At 40.3% G+C, this 19,315-nt stretch overlaps 1 protein-coding gene across 14 annotated transcripts in view; it reads left to right on the top strand.

The window, feature by feature from the left end:
• The window catches only part of DLG2 (discs large MAGUK scaffold protein 2), a 946,755-nt gene that overhangs the window by 628,156 nt on the left and 299,284 nt on the right, over window positions 1-19,315 (top strand). For all 14 annotated transcript variants that reach the window (XM_088534958.1, XM_088534959.1, XM_088534956.1 and 11 more), the window contains 2 exons: window positions 91-215; window positions 18,521-18,690. In XM_088534958.1, the coding sequence (XP_088391084.1) occupies window positions 91-215; window positions 18,521-18,690 (295 nt within the window). The remainder of the gene's footprint in view (window positions 1-90; window positions 216-18,520; window positions 18,691-19,315) is intronic.

Below are 19,315 nucleotides of genomic sequence, written 5' to 3'. Positions count from 1 at the left end.
CTTTGCTCCCGAACGTCTGCTGAAGTCTGGAGAAATCTAGCATCTGGTGACACATTTTCTATTGATTCTTTTTTTTTTTTTTTTTTTCAGGGGAATTCTGGCCTGGGGTTCAGTATTGCTGGAGGAACAGATAACCCGCACATTGGGGATGATCCTGGGATTTTTATTACTAAGATTATACCTGGAGGAGCTGCAGCAGAGGATGGAAGACTCAGGTAAAGACTAACTTATTATGTATGCTTGGAAATGAAAAGTGCCTTTATTTAAACTTCTTTGTACCTGGATGTGAACTGAGTCTTTCACACGGAGGGCGAAAGTAAATGACAGGACATCTCCTGTCTGCTGAAGTAGGAGAACGGATTTAAGTAGGTGAAAGCAATTAAGTTAGAGTTAGTTAAGCAATCAAACACGGTGCCTCTATGAAGAGGCAATCGCTGGCCACCTCCATCTTTCTACCAGTCATTTCATTTAGTGCAAGAGGCAAGATGGGGACCTAATGATGAAATAGGTACAGCAGCATGAATGTCTTCTGTGCTCAATCATTGTAGGTTCATGGCTAAGAGACTGTGCCTGGAGCTACACAGGGCTACCTAGACTGTCCAGCTTACAGAGCTATCCCTAAATAAGCACAGCTCGTCATGTCCCCAGGTTTTGTAGACCCTCCTGCTTGGTTTGGACAGCAGGAGCAAGGTGTGCTCTCTGCCCTTTCCAGCTGGCTTCTTTCCCTCAGTGAACATTTGACTGCTGTGCTCTATATCTTGAGAATGGTCTTGAAAATTGCTATAGCTCAGAGTATCACTCATAAGCTGTAATTCTCGAGTACCTGATAACATATCTCACGCAAGAAGTAACAGGGCTTCCCTTTGGAAGGGGACTAAATTCAGGAAGGTTTCTGTTTACCATGGAAACTGCCACCCATCTGTCTGTTGCAAAGACTTCTGATCCTCACAAAAAATAAAATAAATAAAGTAAAATAAAAAAGGCTCAGAAAACTTGAGCTAAAATTCTGAAGCTTTCATGATCTCAGCACTGGAATTTGAGCTCTTTGCCAAATACAGATGGTCTAAAAATCATGAAATGTGACCAGATGGTAACAGGAATATTTTTGGCAAAACTTTGTCCCTTAACTCAAAGTTAAAACTATGGGGATTTTGCCAATTTTGGGAGCATGTTTAGGATATTTCTTATATTCATTTAGCGATTGAGGAGGATTTTTTTTTTTTTTTTTGGAAATGACTGTCCTTTTAACTGTGGTTGTGAAGAAGAGTAATGGTAGATGCCAGTGATTGAAAAAATTTTGGTCTAAATGTTATTATAGACAAAGGGAATGGGAATCATCTCATGTACCTTTATGACTAAAATTTGGATATCTACCTCTAAGCTAGTCATCTTAGGGTCCCCTTACAGACAGTGAAGAAAAACAGGCATTTCTAGATCATGATTCATGTAACTGTAAGGTCTAAATTAGGAGAGAAGAATCACATCCTAAAATTTTCCTTTTTGACGTATTTCTGTTACATCATTATAGAACTTTTTTTTTTTTTTTAGTATTTTATAGCAAAGAGGCAGAAATCACCCAAAAGATCTCACTTGCAGTTTCAGTAGTGAAAAAGTCTGTGTACTCCAACCTTGTAAGGTTTAGGATGGCAAAATTTTATTTTATTTCACAATATTTTACCTGTTGAAGATTTCCCTTTCCTTCTTTTCACTGCTAAGAATTCTTCTTTGCTACAGTGCTAGTAATGCAACAGATCCTGTCATGTTTGGGGAACGCCCAGGAACATGTTTATCACTGATCTTTACTGATAGGCTACTGAGGGGAAGAGCTATCCTGGGGCACTCTCCCTGGCTTACATGATAATTAGTTTTACATAACAATGTGTTTATCAACCCAGGCCACTTCTGTACAAACGAAATCTCAACAGCAGGCAGTAATGTCCAATAAGAATGGCTACAACCCAGGTCCCTAGCAGAAGCCCCATTTCAAATTCATTGGGAGTAGGAAATAGGTCTTTACAGACAGGAAAAATATACAGTGTCCATATATTTGGTGTCCATTTTTATCTCAGACTCTGCCTATGGCTACTTTATATTAAATAGTAATGTGGACTGTCAACTGCATTCTAAATCTATGATGTGCTCTTAAATCAGAAAAGGATGTAAAATCACTTTTACTGTATTTTATGTGAAGTACCTTTGATCTAGCTGAGCTAAGTAAAGTGTCTCAAACTAGGATAGTGAAAATGATCTGCAAGAATAGACTTAATGCTGCAAACTCTTGTGAGTCTTGTGTGTGGGCTTACAAATAAAGCAGTGGGTCAACAGGAGCTTCATAAAAGAAACAAATGTCCTGCACCTGGGATGGAGTAGCCCTCCAAGATAGTTCAGGCTGGGCACTTGCCTAGCTGGAAAGCAGCATTGCACATAGAATCATAGAGTCATAGAGTCATTAAAGTTGGAAGAGACCTTTGGAGATCATCTAGTCCAACCCCCCTGTACATGCATGAGAACAGCTTGCACATGAGTCAGCAGCCTCCCTTGCAGCAATGATGGGCAGCACATGGAGGTCTGCATCAGTAGGAACACAGGCAGCAGGGCAGCAAGAAAAGAGATTTCTCCCCTCTATACAGCACTAATAAGTCCATGCCTAGAACAGTGAGTCAATTTTGGGGTTCCCTAGTGCCACAGGGAGATTTACAGAGCGAGGAAAGCCCAGTGGAGGGCATGATTCATGAGGAGATGCTGGTTTGTTCAGCCTGGAGAAAAGATTGTTGGGGGACATCTAACTGCAGTCTCCACAACCTCCTAGGAGAGACAGAGCTCAGCTCTCTTCAGACATACACTGAGAAAGGACTAGAGGTAACTGGAGGTTTCAACAAGGGAAATTTCAACAGAGAATGAGAGGAAAAAAAAAGGTCTTTTCAATGAGGATACTCAGGTACTGTCACTGGTAGCTCAGAGTTGTGCGATCTCCGTCTCTGGAGTTTTTCAAAGCTTGGCTGATATAACTTGGAAGAGAAGTCTGCTTTGAGCAGAAGGTTGGACTAGGTGACCTCCGGAGGTCCTTTCCAAACTGAATTATTTTCTGATTCTATAGTTCATGCTTTATGCATAAAAACTGTTTGTGAAATTGGAAAAGGTGATTTTTTTGTTTTTTTTCTTTTTTCTGACTTTTATGTTTTGGGTTTAGATCACTTCATGGTCTTTATTCCTACAACACCACTTAAAAAATAGAAAAAAATATCAGCTACTTCAGACTGTATTAATTTTTATAACATACATTTTCTTTATTTTATTAAAGAAATAGAACATTTAATTACAGAACATACAGAAGGTTTCTGTAATGCCTTCCTGACCTTTTAGATATTTAATAACTACTATTTTTGCATAATACTCTCTAGAATAGTGCATCCACTTCTAAAACTAGTGTGGCAAGTGATACACTGCATAATTCTGATTGTAGAGGAGATTTTCACAGAATCACACAGAATCACAGACTGGTTGAGGTTGGAAGGGGCCTCTAGAGATCATCTAGTCTGACCCCTCTGATCCAGCAGGGATACCTGGAGACAATAGGAAGAGACAAAGGGAAGCCAACAATACATACCTATGTAGAGAGAATATCAATATATTTTCAATATCAGTCAATATATTTTCCACTGGTATATCCCTTGGACTAGAGAGTTTGATTACTTGTTTCTTTTGAAGGCATTACATCTCCCCTGCCAAAGCAGAAGCCACATTTGGGCCTTAAAAGCAGGTTGCTGGCTCTGGCAGCGGAGCCCAACATCTGCAGAGGGATGTGGTGGTGCCGCAGCTGAGGGAAACTGCACGTGCAATTCTGCAGAGCGCAGCCGCGCACACTGCCACGGGCCACGAGCTTACAGAACACGGAAAGATGTGGGATCTTTTGAGATGGGCACATATCATAGGGAAAAAATGCCACTTTTCTGTTTTCCTTTGGTAGATAACTTTACGGAATATAAAATTATTAATTTTGGATGTGATTGCTTTTACTAAATGTGAATATAATAATCTTGGGACTGACTGAAAATTAGTTTTTGCTGAATGCTGCATACCATGCTACTTTGAACCTTTGAGTTTCAAGTCAGTGACAGACAGAGAATATAAAGCCTCTAGAAGCAGCAACCATTCCCACTGAGTTGAAGGGCAATTTTCCTTAGCCATTTGATCTTTTAAGACTTTTGATGCTTAAAAAGTTCTGCTTCAATCTTGCAAATGTCAGATGTCCAAATGCTAGCATCTATGGTTTAATAAAAAAGCTCTGAATTTAGAATTGTGGGGTGTTTTTTTTCTATTTGAAAGAAAAAAGAAGTCTAATAATATATGGTTCAGGACCTTTTTGTATTTTATTTGAGTTTTTGTCAAAGCAAACATACACTAGCAGAGGCAGTTAGGTCTGGCCTATGTAGAGCAAGGAATTCCAATGTACCATCCCAGCAGTTCCATCTACTCACATTTATTGATCATAATTGATATTCTGGCTTTTAACAGCAACATACGTCTAAAAAAATCATTGTACTTTGTGAAAATAGAAGTAATCAGCTTATGGAACTAGAAGTGCATGACATAATTTAAAAGATTAATAAAAGAATAATGAAAAGTTGTCTATATATATAGAAATGAGTAAGGACCCCCAAAATATGTTTTTTTCCAACAATCATGACTGATACTGTTTTATGTCAAAATCATCCATTCCATTTATACTTTCTCATCGGCTTATTCCCATGGAGATATTTTTCTCAGAAATCTGTCTACACAAATGACTGGGTCATACGAATTCCTTAGCTATTACAGAATCAGGAAATTATCGTCTTTTTTTCTTTTCTTTCTTTTTTTTTAAGGGAAACTTGGAAATTTGACGTTTAAAGGGTTTAGGAGTCTAAAAACCAAATAAAAAGGGTCTTGGATAAAATAGTGATTAAAAACTTATACTTTCAGACTGATCCTGTGGTCCTAGGAATTCTACTTAATCAATTATACAAAAATCATGTTGTTACTGCATATGAGGCTGAACGTAATTTTTTTCGCAGGATTGTGAGACAAATTTGAGGTGCCTTGAGTTTGAATTTTAAGGTTATTCTGGTGTGTGGGCCTGTGCTGTACTCAAAAGGAAAGAGGGTTGATGTGAGGGGGTGAGTCAAAGGAAGGAAAGTAGTTGTGCCTAGAGGCACATTGCCCTGGTGAGCTGCCTGGACCTGTAGCTATTCCATTCATTCCTTTTCTCTAGGAATCTTGTTTCTAGTGTCTTCCAATTTCTGAACTTTTTTTTTTTTTTCTGTAGTAGTGTGGATCTTTGTAAGTGGAACCTGAGCATATTTAGACAAGCACAGTTACTGTCAGTCACCTTTGGAGGACTAAGAGCACGTGGATGTCCAGTTATCTAAATTCCATAGTTAAAAACCACTAAGGCAGTGCTGTGCTCGTTTTTTTGGCAAATGTATGCTATATTTTCACTAATATTACTCTAATTAGTGATTGTCAAAAGAGGTTCAGGATTGTGTTATTGCTGCATTTTTATGCGTTCTCTGTTTTTCTAGCATCATCATAATAGTTTAGTCTGAGTTTTTCCTCAGCTCTTAAAGTGATTTGGTGTGAGAAAAGGAACATAATACACATACTGATGGGAGGAGGCAAGAACCAAAATAACTTGCCCCCTCTCACCTAGCAAATCATTGAGAAAGCTTGGAATAGAATTGTGATTTCCCCTTATTTCTGTGGCTTGCAGCCTTAAATAAATAACTACCAGGAAAGGTCTTAAACAAATTAGATTTGTGTTCTCTTTACTTATCGGTTAATCCACTGTGATGTGTCAAAGGATTATGAATTTAGCTAGGTATAAGTGGCAAAAGAGGAACTCTGAGGATAAGAAGATCCTTTTTCATGCATATCTTGTTAACAAAAGCACAAGATAATGCATTTAAAATTCAAGATTGCATTCTATTCAGATTTTTTATTATTATCTCTGTATTTCCCTGAGCATGGAACAGCGAGAAAACATGAGAATGTTACACTGCTCATTCAACTCTTGAAAATTTAAATTAAAAAATCACAATGCTATAACTATTGAGTGCAGATTGCCGGAGAAACTCAGATGAAAGAAGAAATGGAAGAGAGGGAACATAAGCAAGTGGCTGCTTGCAAGTTGGCTGCATAGAGGCTCGTACCTGTTGGTATCTGTTTGCAGCTCTACGCTGCTTACTCAGAGGAAGTGAATTGGGAGAGATAACAGGGAAAAACTAGGGGGAGCTTTTCGGATTAACATCAAAAACTATTCCCAGGAGTGAACATGCCCTTTAAGAAGCTGTCATGTGTCTGTCAACTAGTTTGAAAAACTGCCTGTATTTGACCATGATTATATATCCAAACAGAAGTGTGTCTGCTTTGTGATTCAATGCTTAAATCGTTTGTTAACTTTTGATCTTGAATTAAGTCTATCAAGCACCAGACTTAAGTGCATTGCGATTGCATAAAGCCTGTTCAGGATGTTGTTATAATTACGGTACTGACACAAAACACTGATTCATATCTGCACTGTTTACAGGCCTCTGACAATGCTGTTAGTTCAGTACATAATTTAGTAGTAAGTTAATAAAGAGACATTCACCCCATTAAGCAGAAAATGCTTCCTTTGCAGACAGTCATAAATTAGATCACAAATTATTGACTGCTTACTCGTCCTGGTCTCTGTTAGGACATTTGAGCTTATGAAGTGTGATTCTCTGTGCATCTGTGCATACTATTTTTGAGCTACTGTGGAATAAAAAATAGTAGAAATATTATAGGAGATCTACATGAGAAAGGCACATCATAAAATCAAAATCTTTCTTTTTTTTTTTAATGAAAGGTGGGTGAACATGGCTTTCCATGCAACAAAGTTTAAATTATCACCGTGTTCCTTTTTATCAATGGACTATGTTAGCATGTTATTCTCTTTGCTGCCACTTTCACTTTTCTTTCACTAAATTTTTCTTTTCTTCCTATATATAAAGTTTGATCTCTTTATTTTGTGCTGCATATCCCCAGCATGCCTCTGAATTTAATTGCATTTCTGCTTTGCCTACTTTGAAGATAATTTGGCTGGCTGCCAAAATTTGCTTATGCAAAGCAGGAAAGAGAATTTATATTTTGTTTTAACAGCTAAAGTCTCAGATTAGAGTTTAATGGGAAGGAAAAGGTACTTCTCCAGCATCTTGGACTTGCCACTGGCAAATTTCCAAGTCCAGCTTATAGATAATAGAAATGGCTATTTCCGTTTTTTTTTTTTTTTTTTAAAGGATCAATTTCTATCCCCTATATCTTTTTGAGCTCTTCTCCACTGGTAGAGGCTGCTGTGAACACCACTTAAGCAAAGGAACATTTTATTAGAGCTTTAGATACACTGTGATTACAATACATCCAGCTCTCTAGGTATTTGGTGCAATGGTACTGAACTGGTTAACCAGGTCTCTCTCCCAAGTGATCACCCCACCAGGAATTATAAAAAACACCGCAGCAGAACAGCACCAGGAAGCCAAATCCCAGTGATTATTTCATCAACGCATATGCACTGCTTTGACAGCTTTGCATTTAAACAGCACAGTGATAATTCATCTGGAGTAAAGAGCCTTCTGTGGTTACATACCTCGGAAATCATCAGCTCTCTATGAAGTCTAGCATTAGTCAAGGAAAAAATATTACACATCTGCTGCTACACTCGACAGGTGTAACCCTCTGGGGATCCTCAGGGTTTTCCATTTCTTTTAGACTCCTACCAAATCTGAAAATAAGATTTTAGATGAAATACGATCTGACTTAAAAAAAAAAAAAAAAAAAAAAAAAAAAGGCTAAGTATCTCTTCATGAACAGAAAAGGCTGAATTCTTAAAACTTTTAGGTAAAAAAATGTTGGGAAGTTGGATGGACTTGTTGCCAAAACAAGCAACACTAGTGTATGGAGATACAGAGTCTGTCATTCCGTGTGCTGGCAAAACTCTCGGCTGCGGTTGGAATAAGCACCCGGACTTGCTTGCAGACTTCAGGCATCGCTCAGCCCCGATCTCGCATTCCCTGCTCCACCTCCGCAGCCCCACGGGCTTGCAGGCTGTGCAAGGACTTGGTATGGATGTGCTGTTCGTGTGCCGCAATCCCGCATGTAGCTCTGAGCCCGTCGGGATGAAAAGCAGGATCATTTTTCCACTTGCCCAATGTCCATACTGCTTCACGCTGCAACCATCTCCACGCTGAACATCTAGCACGTAACGTGGCAGGGCCGACGCTCAGAAGCAGCTGGTTTTTCCTACCAAACGGGAAGGACCCGCTCTCCTTACCATCCTCTCATTTTATCGCTACACCTCTGTCTGGAGCAACTATCCCCAGTTAAACCGGAGCGGGAGGGAGTGTTTCCTACTTGCCAGTGCAGGAGCCAGGGAGGCAGGATGGCGCTGGGCGCTCGGTCTTGGCTTCGGCAGTGCTTTTCTCCCATGGTGCTTGAAGCCTCCCTGTTGGAAAAGGACTACCAGGATGGCTGCCGTGCCTCAGGCCGGGGGGCTGCCGCACGACCCGGCTCGTCTTTGCCAAGCCCCTCGGCAGCGCTTTTCAAAACACCGGCAGCACCTCCTGGCTTATCCGTCCCAACTGGTTTTCCTGCACAAACCTGAATTCACACACAGCTATGTCGGCCCGGGTGGATTTTTCCACCTAGACGCTGCTTATGTGCCACAGCCAAAGGCAAGCGAGGGGACAGGGCCCAGGTGGCCAAGGCGGCCAAGCCTCCCTCTTGGCCCAGCCTAGGGCCACCTGCCCCGGCCTTGTGGCAACCTGGTAAGTGGGGGTGGCTCGGCCTCCCTGCCCCGTCGCACACCCACGCGGACCGGGGAGGACCTGCCGCGCGGGGAGGAGCCTCGCAGCGTCCTGCTGCCTCCACGGGGTTGTTTTCTTTTCTTTCTTTTTGTGTGTGCGTGTGTTTATTCCCCTTCCTTTCCCCCCACGCCTCTCGCAACGCCTCACAGCCTCCTAACCTCCCTTCCCTCCTCCTTCTCACCGCCGCCGGAGACACGGGTGGCACGCGGGGACGTCCTCCCGTGGACACCAGGCTGGCCGGAGCGGAGGGGCCAAGGACCAAGGGGCAGAGCCGGAGCACGGCCGGAGGAATGGGAAGATGTGGTAAGCGCCGAGGGCAGCGGCGGAGCAGGGGCAACACCCATGGGAAAGGCCGCTGGGAAAGGGGGGACGCACACTGAGGAGGAGGAGAGGAGCAGCTCCCATGGGGAAAACCCGGCTCTGCTCCCTGGGTTTGCTCTGCTGCCTCCTGCCGCCCCTCATCTCCCTCCTCCCTCCAGGCACCGGCATGACTTAATTTAACCGTTGCCTTCCTCTCCGGCACCTCCTCTCTCACCTTACCAAAACCCATCAGAAAAGTCATTTCAGCAACAAAAGAACTTGGTTTCACAGGGCCTAGCCATCGCTCGGCATTTGCTCACTTGATGAGGTGGAACTGGTGGCCTGGTTACCCTTGTGCCACTGTGTGGGATACCCTGTCCCCAAACACCTTGTTTTTAGTGGTTACACCTGATTTCCTTGATCTGATAAGTAAAAACCCTTCCTCTTCAGTGGGCGTGAGGTGCCTCAGCCTGTCATGAGCCTTGGGGCTTCACTGCATGTCCTGCCTTTCTGGAGCTGATGGTTATGTGTTTTGTGGGGGACAGGGTTTTATCTTCGCTGGGGCATATTTTTAAGAGAGTAATGTATGAAGTGAGACCTGGCAAGGCATGCAGGAGATGGCCGAAGTGAAGCCTGCCTAGCAAGGGAGGGTGAATTTGCTTTGGGTTACGCCAGCCAAGTGGTGGCCAAAGGCTTGGTGCTGCAGAAAGTCATCTTCGTTGCAAGTGAATTAAAGTGGCTAGGCCTCCAAAGGATAGGCCTTCCTTCAGGATACACATGACTTAGGGGAAAAGAAGAAAAAAAGAAAAGGAAATTCTCCATCTATATGTATTTAGACTTCACATTTCCAAAAATTTACTCTTGAGCCGGTCTGTGTGCAAATCAGATGGGTGTTAGCTGCTCCTCCCCCATGAAGCTACACCCTGTGATATGAGCTACCATTAGGTAATGACTATTTCTCCTTCCCGTAGTATAGGCAACAAGGGGAGGGTGTTCTTTGAGCTGTTCAACAAGCTCTTAAGGTCATTTTTTGTTCCCATCCTCACTCCACACTGGCAGGTGTCTGAGGTGGGCTCATCTGTGGAGCATCCCCAGCATCTCCAGATTTGAGGAGGCTGATCCAGAATGATCCTTGTTGTAGCAAGACCCCTCTACTCCCTCAGCTCAGCTTGGGGCAGATACACGAGAAAGTTTAACTGTGTTGTTTTTCCTCATGCAACAGCGTAGATAATGATATTTGGAGGTGATGTAGAACTGGCAACTGCTTTAGCTCCTGGATGTCGATAGCCATGTTCCAGGAGCACACGATGAGTAAATTTTAAGCAATCCCAAGTCACATGTGTTGAGCAATTCATAGCATTTATAAAACTTCAAATTTTATACAGCTACAAATAACAGTAAAAAGGTCAAGTCATGGTTTACATGCAGTACTATGAAATTTGAGTAAGAAATTCATTCTTACAGCTGAGAATTGACTGAGATTATTTACTTGCCAAGCTTCTTTTTGAAATCAGTAGTTTAACATATTGAAGCTTAGTGCATTAGGCATTTTTTTATAGTTTTCAATGTATGCAGCAATTTAAGTTATGCAGTTTATTTGATTTGCAATAATTTAGTAAACTTTTTTTAATGCCTGTGAGCATTTGTCAATACAGTACTGCCTGCATTAAAACTTGCTATCTAAAAATTCAGGTCTAAGAAGACTTCAGACCACACTAAAGCTGAGCAAACATCTTTTCTGAGGCAACATTAGCTCCAAATTGCTTTTCATCAGGAAAGGGAAAGAGGTGAATCAAGGCTTCTTCTGTTTTTTTTTTTTTGTTTTTGTTTTTGGTTTTTTTTTTTTTTTTTTTTCCACAAAGCAGTGGCAAAATCGCTCCCAAGCAGGTTTTACTTGCTTCTTTTTTCTATTTCTGTTTTTGCTCAAAGTCCCTGTAGAACAAATAATTATTAAGTGAGGCAGAGAACCCAATAGTGAGAGTACCCCTTGGAGATGCAGGTGGAGGTTGTGAGCGAGGGTCTCCTAAATCACAGATGGATGTCCTGAACACAGACCAGCATTAATCCTATCTGCACCTGCATTAGCTTCTAGCAGTGCTGCAGTTTCTGCAAAATACTTAAATATTTCATCAAGCCAGAGTGAGGAGCAGCGTTTCTAGTTGTATTGAGGATGCTTTCCTGAATAATGAACGATTTCAATTGCAGTTTAAGAGCATTATATTATACAAAGTAGAACAGCTGCACTGATGGAAACAGAGATAGAAAGGTTGCAAAATGTTTTTCTAGGAGGTAATATTGGATAATAAGACAGCAGATAGTAGTTTTGATTTTTGTTTCCCCTGATTGTCTAACCTTATATTTTAATTTAAAGCGTATTAGAATGAAATGATTCCATTTTATTGAGTGGGGTAGTTTATTCAGTGTAAATCAAAGTTATTCAGAGCCATAAATCATCAGTAGCTGGAAGAGTATCATGGATAAATATTGTGTTACCTATTTATTTCCCAACTGTTATTGGCTGCATTTGGAAAGAAATACCAGGCTAAGCATTGGTTGATTTGTCTCCTCATATCACTTTTAACATTTGCCTTTCGGTTAGGGACTGTTTTACTCTATGCATTTTAGCTCTTAGCTTCTCCATGAGGTGATAATCCAGGCAGCAGAGTGGCAGGTATCCGTCATGAAAAGGGTTCGAAATCCAGGTAGGCCTCTTCAGCACTTGCTAGGGATGTGGTTAGGGATGTTCAGCTGAATGGATCCAGTGCATCTCACTGTTCTTTTTTTTTTTCCTATACTTACTCCAGTTCCTGAGTAAAATGAGCTAGCTGGGAGATGGGAAGTTTGAGAGCTGCATTAATGTGGCCTTTTATCTGAGGTAGTTGAACCGGGAGACAAATGGAAAGATCGATCTAGCTGGGTTCCCATGCTAGACCTACCACTCTCAGTGTCTGGGCTATCTTAGGATTTCATTGTGCCAATTTGATATAACCTGAGCTCTCTTTGCATTCAAAGTCTCCTAGATTCTAGATGTTGCCTTGTTGGAAATTTTTAACCAAGAGAGGCACCCAAGTACTCCCAAACAAACACCCAGTGATAAAGAGGTGCATCATAAAAGCATAATGTTGAAATTATGGTGAAAACAAGTGGCTTTTAAGCCACAGCGTCTACTCAGTGCAGCAGAAAGGGTTAATTGAAGGAAGGCCCTAGCCTTACCCCAGGAAGTTCTCCGAACTAGGCTAGAATGCAAAAAGGATCCAAAGTATTTTAAACAAGAGATAAATTGCTTTCTGGCTAATTCTGTGACTGGAGCAAAGGCTTTTAGCTGAGTTTAATACCTTAAAAAAAAAAAAAAAAAGTGCTGATGCATCCTGGAAGCTGACTGAATAGAAGCATATTCAGGTTTCTAAATATATTTTCTTATAACAGTCTAGAAGCTGCAGGGTCTTTTTCTTTCTTAATTATATAGTGCAATATGCTGTCTGTTTCTGTCTTGCAATGTCAAAAATAGAAATTAGTGTCATAAAGGAAATGGAGAGAGAGGAGAAGAAACTCTGGATGATAAGAATATCCTGTGTCAATATTTTACTGATATCATTTCCAGCCACTTGCCTGAGTTCCAAATACAGTTGCTATTATGCAAACCCTTTAGTACATTGACATTTCATTAGGATGACTCTGGTATTTGTACATGAGTAACGAAAGCAGTAGCAATGCACAATAAACGTAAATGCCTTATAGACAGTACTGCAGCTGTGCTGGTTCTGGGTCAGGTCTTAGTAAGGATCTGTAAACACACAATCATTTCAGGCGCTTCCACATGCTGAAATTCAGAAGGATTTTCTGAAATTTGAGTAATAACCTGACAAGTTGGTTTTAGTCTCTATCATGGAAGCTACTAAAGCTTTTAAGTCCTGTAAAGGAAGGTGTAAGTCACATTTATGACTTTAAGCACTCCTGTGTGCTAGTGTGAAATGTTGGGCTGGATTAGAGAAGATATTTCTACCTCCTAACTCGTTGCTGGGCTCCTGGGATACGAAGGAGAACTTCCTCTTACTGTCTTCTTGTGCAGCCCGCACTGCTGGTACCTTCTGGAGGAAGGTGGTTAGGGATGTTGGACATCCCCCATGCTGGACAGGGGAATCGCAGTCGCGGCTAAAACTTGCATTGACACAGAGAGGGCAAGTGGGATCCACGGTGCAGCAGGCACTTTCTGCTGCACCTTTTGCATCCTGTCGTTTCAAAGGAACCATGCTGGAGTTGGAAAGAGAGATGCCTCTTTTTATCCAAAACCACTGTAAGGATCCAAAGCAGCAAACAGTGAGCTACAGGTCCTGCAGGCTCAGGTCTCCCTCCGCAGCCTCACGTCAACAACTGTTGTACCCAGGAGAACAGACTTGGTTTCCATTACTTTATAGTCACATCTAAATATACATTTAAATCAAAAACACTCCTCGTGTTCCAGATGCAGTCGGCTCTAAACGCTCTGGGCCGAGTACACCCTGCTTCTTGGCAGGACTTGCTAGCTCAGCCGCCGCAGCCTTCGGGCTCCCCGCAGCTGACAGATGGAAACTGGTTTGCCAGTACAGGTGGAGAAAACTTCCACCTATTTGTATTGCCTTACAAAAATGCAGGGAAAGAGGGTAGTTCTTGTCTTTACACACGTGCAACCCACAAGCTCTGTGAGCAGAGGAATTTTCAGTCTTCATCTTGCACTGCACGGTGACAAGGGTGAACGCAGGCAGGGAAAGGCAGAGAGCTGCTTTTACTTGTTATGTATTATTTATGTTGATGTGCTTAGAAGCTGCCGTGGGAATTAGGCAGTGTTTGAGATGAGTCAGGACGGTACAGAGTCTTCTCTAGAAAGTTTGTTTAGACTGAAAACAGGAGGCAAAGAAAGTGGAAAATGGGTGGGTTTTTAGTCCTCTATTAAAAGACTATGAAAAAACAAGCGACCTGGTGAAGGCTGCACAGGAGCTGCTGGGATAAAAGTGCCAGGCAGGGTCCTAAAACAGAAAATTGTATTATATTGTTCTCTAAGCTATTAAGTTGTAATGGATTAGTCTCACTTGCAAAAGATTTGAGAGAAGGCCATCTCCTTCTCAGTAATGCAATATTTAATTTTTAGTTCTTATTTGCATTCCTCAAGAGTGCAGACTAGTCTGCTGTTATTAGAGGAATGGGTTTGACTTGATGCTTCATATATTGCCTTAATGTTAAATGCAGCAAGGTTTTCTGTAATAGATTTGTGTTGTCTGTCTAAAACCCTGTTAAATTCTGGATTTTTTTTCTGCCAAAGCTATACCTTTTATCAAACATAAATAAACCTTTAAGTGTTCTGTGAGATGACTTGTAATTTCATTATAAAATATACGGGTCAAATGAAGTTGGATTGGATAGTACCTTCAAATATAGTTTTGTAAGTGTTTGATACTTTCTAGTTTCTTAAAAGAACAAGAAATGGCAAATGATATCTTTTTTCTTTTTCTGTAAAGGTTGATCCGTTATTTTTAAATTACATATAACAGTAACTTTATACTGCTTTACAGTGTCAGAAAGGAACATGAGTGTAAATGTGAATCTGCTACTGAAATTGGATGATGTGCCTAGTGAAGAGCTGAATAAAGGGGTTAGAATCTACCAAAGAAAACATAGCCATTTGGTATATGTATATCGTTTCCATTTACATTAAACTCTATAATCTCTAACTGGAATGGCAGATCTGAGGGCTGCTGTGCAGTAAAATTCAGATCCCAGCCTTTATTCTAAATTCATGGTTGAAAATATTATAATAAAAAAATCATTTCTCCTTAGAAAGAAGTACCAAGAATTCTACTCTCCCAACCCCCATATACTGTAAATTCTTTTTATTGTGGGAGGGAAAGGGTGCATAACAGGATAAAAAATAAATGAAAAGAAACATCTCCCTATCTCTGCCCATAACCTGCTGAACTGATTCTCCTGGGATCAGGTAATATTATGATTACTTTGTTTCTTTAGTACAGGATAATAACTAGTCCTTGTAGCTTGTCTCTTTTAATCTTCCTGCTGAAAGTGGTGTGTTTGCATGATTTCTAGAAGAAAGCAAGCATCAAGTCTTTGATAGCCCTATCAAAGTTTGAGGAAAAAGATTAGAGAGAGCAGAACCAAGGAAATGGAAGGGAAAGTGAAGTTCTGCATCTTACGGTGTCTACCTGATACCTAAGGAGTTTTGCCCTGATCTTCCCTTGACAACAGTATTTTTATCTTGACCGCGAAGCTCTGATGAAAGAATAAGTCCAGATCAATTTCATTATTTTGGAAAAGATGGTGAGGGAAAAAAAAAAAAAAGATTTACTTGGAAATAATCTGTTAGTAAGGTGTCTTCATAATACTTATGAAGTGTGGATAACTCTGGAGTTTTCATTCCTATCATTATTTTACCAGTGCTGCAGAGCACGAATCTGTCCCTTTCTTTCAAGCCAGCGGACCAGGACCTGAGAGTGCCTTGTGGTTCAACATTTCAGTGTTGCACCGTCCCCAGAGATCTCCACGTCCGTGCCTGAGCTCTTGGGCCCCATGTAGCTGCACAACATCCATAGTCAGTTGCTCTGGCATTTCCTTAGCTCCTTTATGGATTCACACAAGGGCTAATACTCCTCAGCAGGGCATTTGGCTCTCCAGGACTCTTTGCCCCCATGCTGGACTGATGCTTGCACAATTTCTTTAAATCTGTAAGCTTAGGAGGAGGTAGGCAGGTCTGGAACAAACTACTAAGAAGTCTTTAAAGAACAGTGCTTTAATTAGTTGGTTTAGTGCCATATTTTGCTCTTATTATTGTAGATTTATGTTGCAGCATTGATAGGTGACTAGGAAAGTAGAGCTTGAAACTGCTGGGAACAGTGCTCTGAAGATTTAGATGGAAAAGTATCCCAAGCCTTCTGCCACAGGCCTCTGTCTTGAAATAATAACAGCTATGCAAAATATGGGCCCTGAAAGCCTTCTGCATAGCTTTGAGGAGAAAATCTTATATGCACATATGTATATGCTCTTGAATATTGCACTTCTTTTTTAGTTGCAGGAAACTCAGCTCTTCGCTTGTGAGAGAGAAAATATGGAATCAGAAAGGTGTAGCAGAATATCTAGTGCTGTGTGTGTGCTCATTGTAACAGATTCAATAGGGTAACTATTGGCATCTTGCTGCTTGCACTGGAGAAACTTTGCATTATGTTACTCATATTTGTCTTACAATGGTGGCATTAGCTTTTGCATGGTTTATAAAATATGGTTATGTTTTTTGAAGAAGCAGATGAGTCTAAAATGGCAGACTTTAAACACTAAGATGAGAAGTCTGGTATGCTGCAAACATCGTTTTCCAAAGGGCTTTGCATTTTCGATAGATGAATGTATGTGGCTTACTGGTTTTGGCAAGTTAAGTAGGATTTCATGTTCTTTATTGACTCTCTGCAGAAGACACGACTTTTCCCTCAGCAGGAGGCATCACTAGTGCCTCTATAGGAAATTTTGTATATGCAAGACTATATAGTAATGTCGATATTCATCATTGCAAGACATGGAGTATATGAAAACAACGTAAATGCGTTTTACATTTTTTTCCCCTTTAGATCTTCAAAACTATCCATTGGCTAGGATTTGGGGGTTTGTTCATTAGGTGTGGTATAGCCGACAGCAGATATGGAAATAATAAGAGTCAAAAATTTGAGAAGAATCAGATACATGATAATATCAATAGAAAGATCAAACAGCACCTTAGACATAATTACTATCTGTCTGAGTAGGAAGTGGTAGCAGGATGCATTCATGATTTATTTAAAAGAGTTATTTAAAAGCAAGCAATTTATATTAGAGCACTTATTAATTTCACTGCCAAACCACACAGTTATACATTTGGAGAATTAATACTTCTGTCAGGGAAGGAAAGCAGCAAATCACATCATTGAATGAAAGCTGGAAATTTTGCAATACATCAGTGCTTATCAGAAAAGACAGTTCAATTTTCTTTCCTTTTCAAAATGGAACCAATTGTCAGCTGAAAGCTGCTATAAGCACTTCCATTCCCTCTGCAAATGTTCCTTCAAAAGGGTGACAAAACAATATGTTTTTGGCTTCAAACAGTTTATTTTTCATAATAAAAACAGCAGCATAACAAAAATCCAAGTTCTCAGAGCTAAGTTATGTTATTTTTCTTGCTTCGTTCTCCCTTGTGCCTGGACTCCTGAGCAATGTGCTGTTCAGGTCTTCTCTTGCCGCAGTGGGTTGCTTGCGGACTTGATGTTTTTGCATAGAAGTATTCAGGAGAATATATGAGGGAAGCAGGAATACTTTAGTATCCCTTATTTTCTTCACCAATTGTCCCTTCAGTCAAGTAGAACAACACGCTTGTTTATATATGCTGTTTTCTTCAGTACCCAAAATACTTGCAGGCATCTCGCAGCAAACTTGCCTGCCTAAGAACAGTGTCGTTTCAGTTCCTCTAGTTCTTTGGAACTTGCATTTCGCTACTTCCCAAACACTGGCAAAGATAGGATGGTTCAGCAATTAAGTTGTAAGTAAGTCCCATGCTTTAGAATTTGGTTTTAGTGTTCTTAGACTACAAATTTCCCTTTCAACTCAGACAAATCTATAACATAGGGAGAATACCTCTCTAAACAGGATACTTTGAGGGTGAATAAACTAGTTTATCCTAAGATAATATAGTAGATGCTTTTATAAGGTTTGGAGGGAATTTCGTTAGTAGTTTTTTTAAAAAATAAATGGTATTACCACACAGCAGGTCTCAGCCTACAGTTAGTGATGAGAATATAAGCAGTGATATTTACTCAAATTATTTAGCATGAAATGAACCTTTTAAATTGTCTGCTTTCTGTAGGACAGAATTTTTACTTTGATGATTCAAATTGGTTTAAGGAGGTATTTGAATCATTAGTGCTCTCTCTATACAAAACAAAATCAACTGTTTTCCTTAAGAGTAAGCATAGCAGTAATAGCTTTATAGCATGAAGCATGAATGTTGTAACTTGATTATATTGTTGAGTAAAAGTTTCTGCAGTAAAGTCTCTGTAAAGAGACCAAACTGTTTATTATTCATTTATATCATTGTAATGGATACAGCTCCAAATTATGGAGGAGAACAGTGGGTGCAGGTGTTTAGCTAGACTGTAAATCAAATCAGGTGCATCGTTTGGGGGGCATTCATGATTCCTTTTCCCTTGACATCATCACTTACAAGGCACATCATTGCACTGCATGTGTCTGACAAACTTGGCACTGCAGTTTTTGTTTCACTTTACACAGCTAAGGAAACTCAGTCCAAAATAACAGCTGAAGCATTTCCTATCTGTGGTTTTCTGTCCTTCTTGCAGGGTCAACGACTGTATCTTGCGAGTGAACGAGGTTGATGTGTCAGAAGTCTCCCACAGCAAAGCTGTGGAGGCCCTGAAGGAGGCTGGCTCCATAGTCCGACTGTACGTTCGCCGAAGGAGACCTATTCTGGAGACCGTGGTGGAGATCAAGTTGTTCAAAGGACCTAAAGGTGAATACGAAAATGAAGAAATCCATTTTAAACTTGATCCTTGAGCTTGCTTTTTCCCTTGTTAACTGGGTGACCTGACAATAGTGAAATGCAATTTAGGCAATTGAACGTTAGAATTCATTGGTTGTATTTAATTTTTTTTTTTTCACTTCTAAATTAAAATTTTTCCTTATCACAGTAAAAGTGGCTCATTGCTTCCAAAGCAAATGTAAGATGCAGAAATACTGTGCCCTACATTGGCCATTTTCAGACAAATATTTTTCTTTACCGAGACTGCAACTCTCATTTAAGATGCTTTTTAAGGTGCTTTTGGATTCTGCTTTTGTTTCACGTGATTTGTGATTATCCTGCTTGTGGTTATCCTTTTATTTTTTCTTTCTCCAAAATTCCTTGGAAGTCTAAGATGAAGCCTTAACTTATCTAAATCTGCTTTATTGCTGTTAGCAGAAACTTCATTATATGAAGTAAAATAAAAGGCTTTTTGAAAGCATAAGTATAAATTGTGAAATGTACTGCAAGAAGCTGGAAAAAAATTGTTCAAGTGAAAATTTAGCCATGGTGAAGATTCCATATTATTGTTAATTTTTAATTGTATTGCTTTACCTTTTTGAACTTATTTTCTTGC

The sequence above is a fragment of the Tinamus guttatus genome, unplaced genomic scaffold (assembly GCF_059628265.1).
Source record: "Tinamus guttatus ecotype Peru unplaced genomic scaffold, ASM5962826v1 Tinamus_guttatus_pri_ptg000602l, whole genome shotgun sequence".
Classification (NCBI taxonomy): domain Eukaryota; kingdom Metazoa; phylum Chordata; class Aves; order Tinamiformes; family Tinamidae; genus Tinamus; species Tinamus guttatus.
This window is presented reverse-complemented; position numbering and strand designations above follow the sequence as displayed.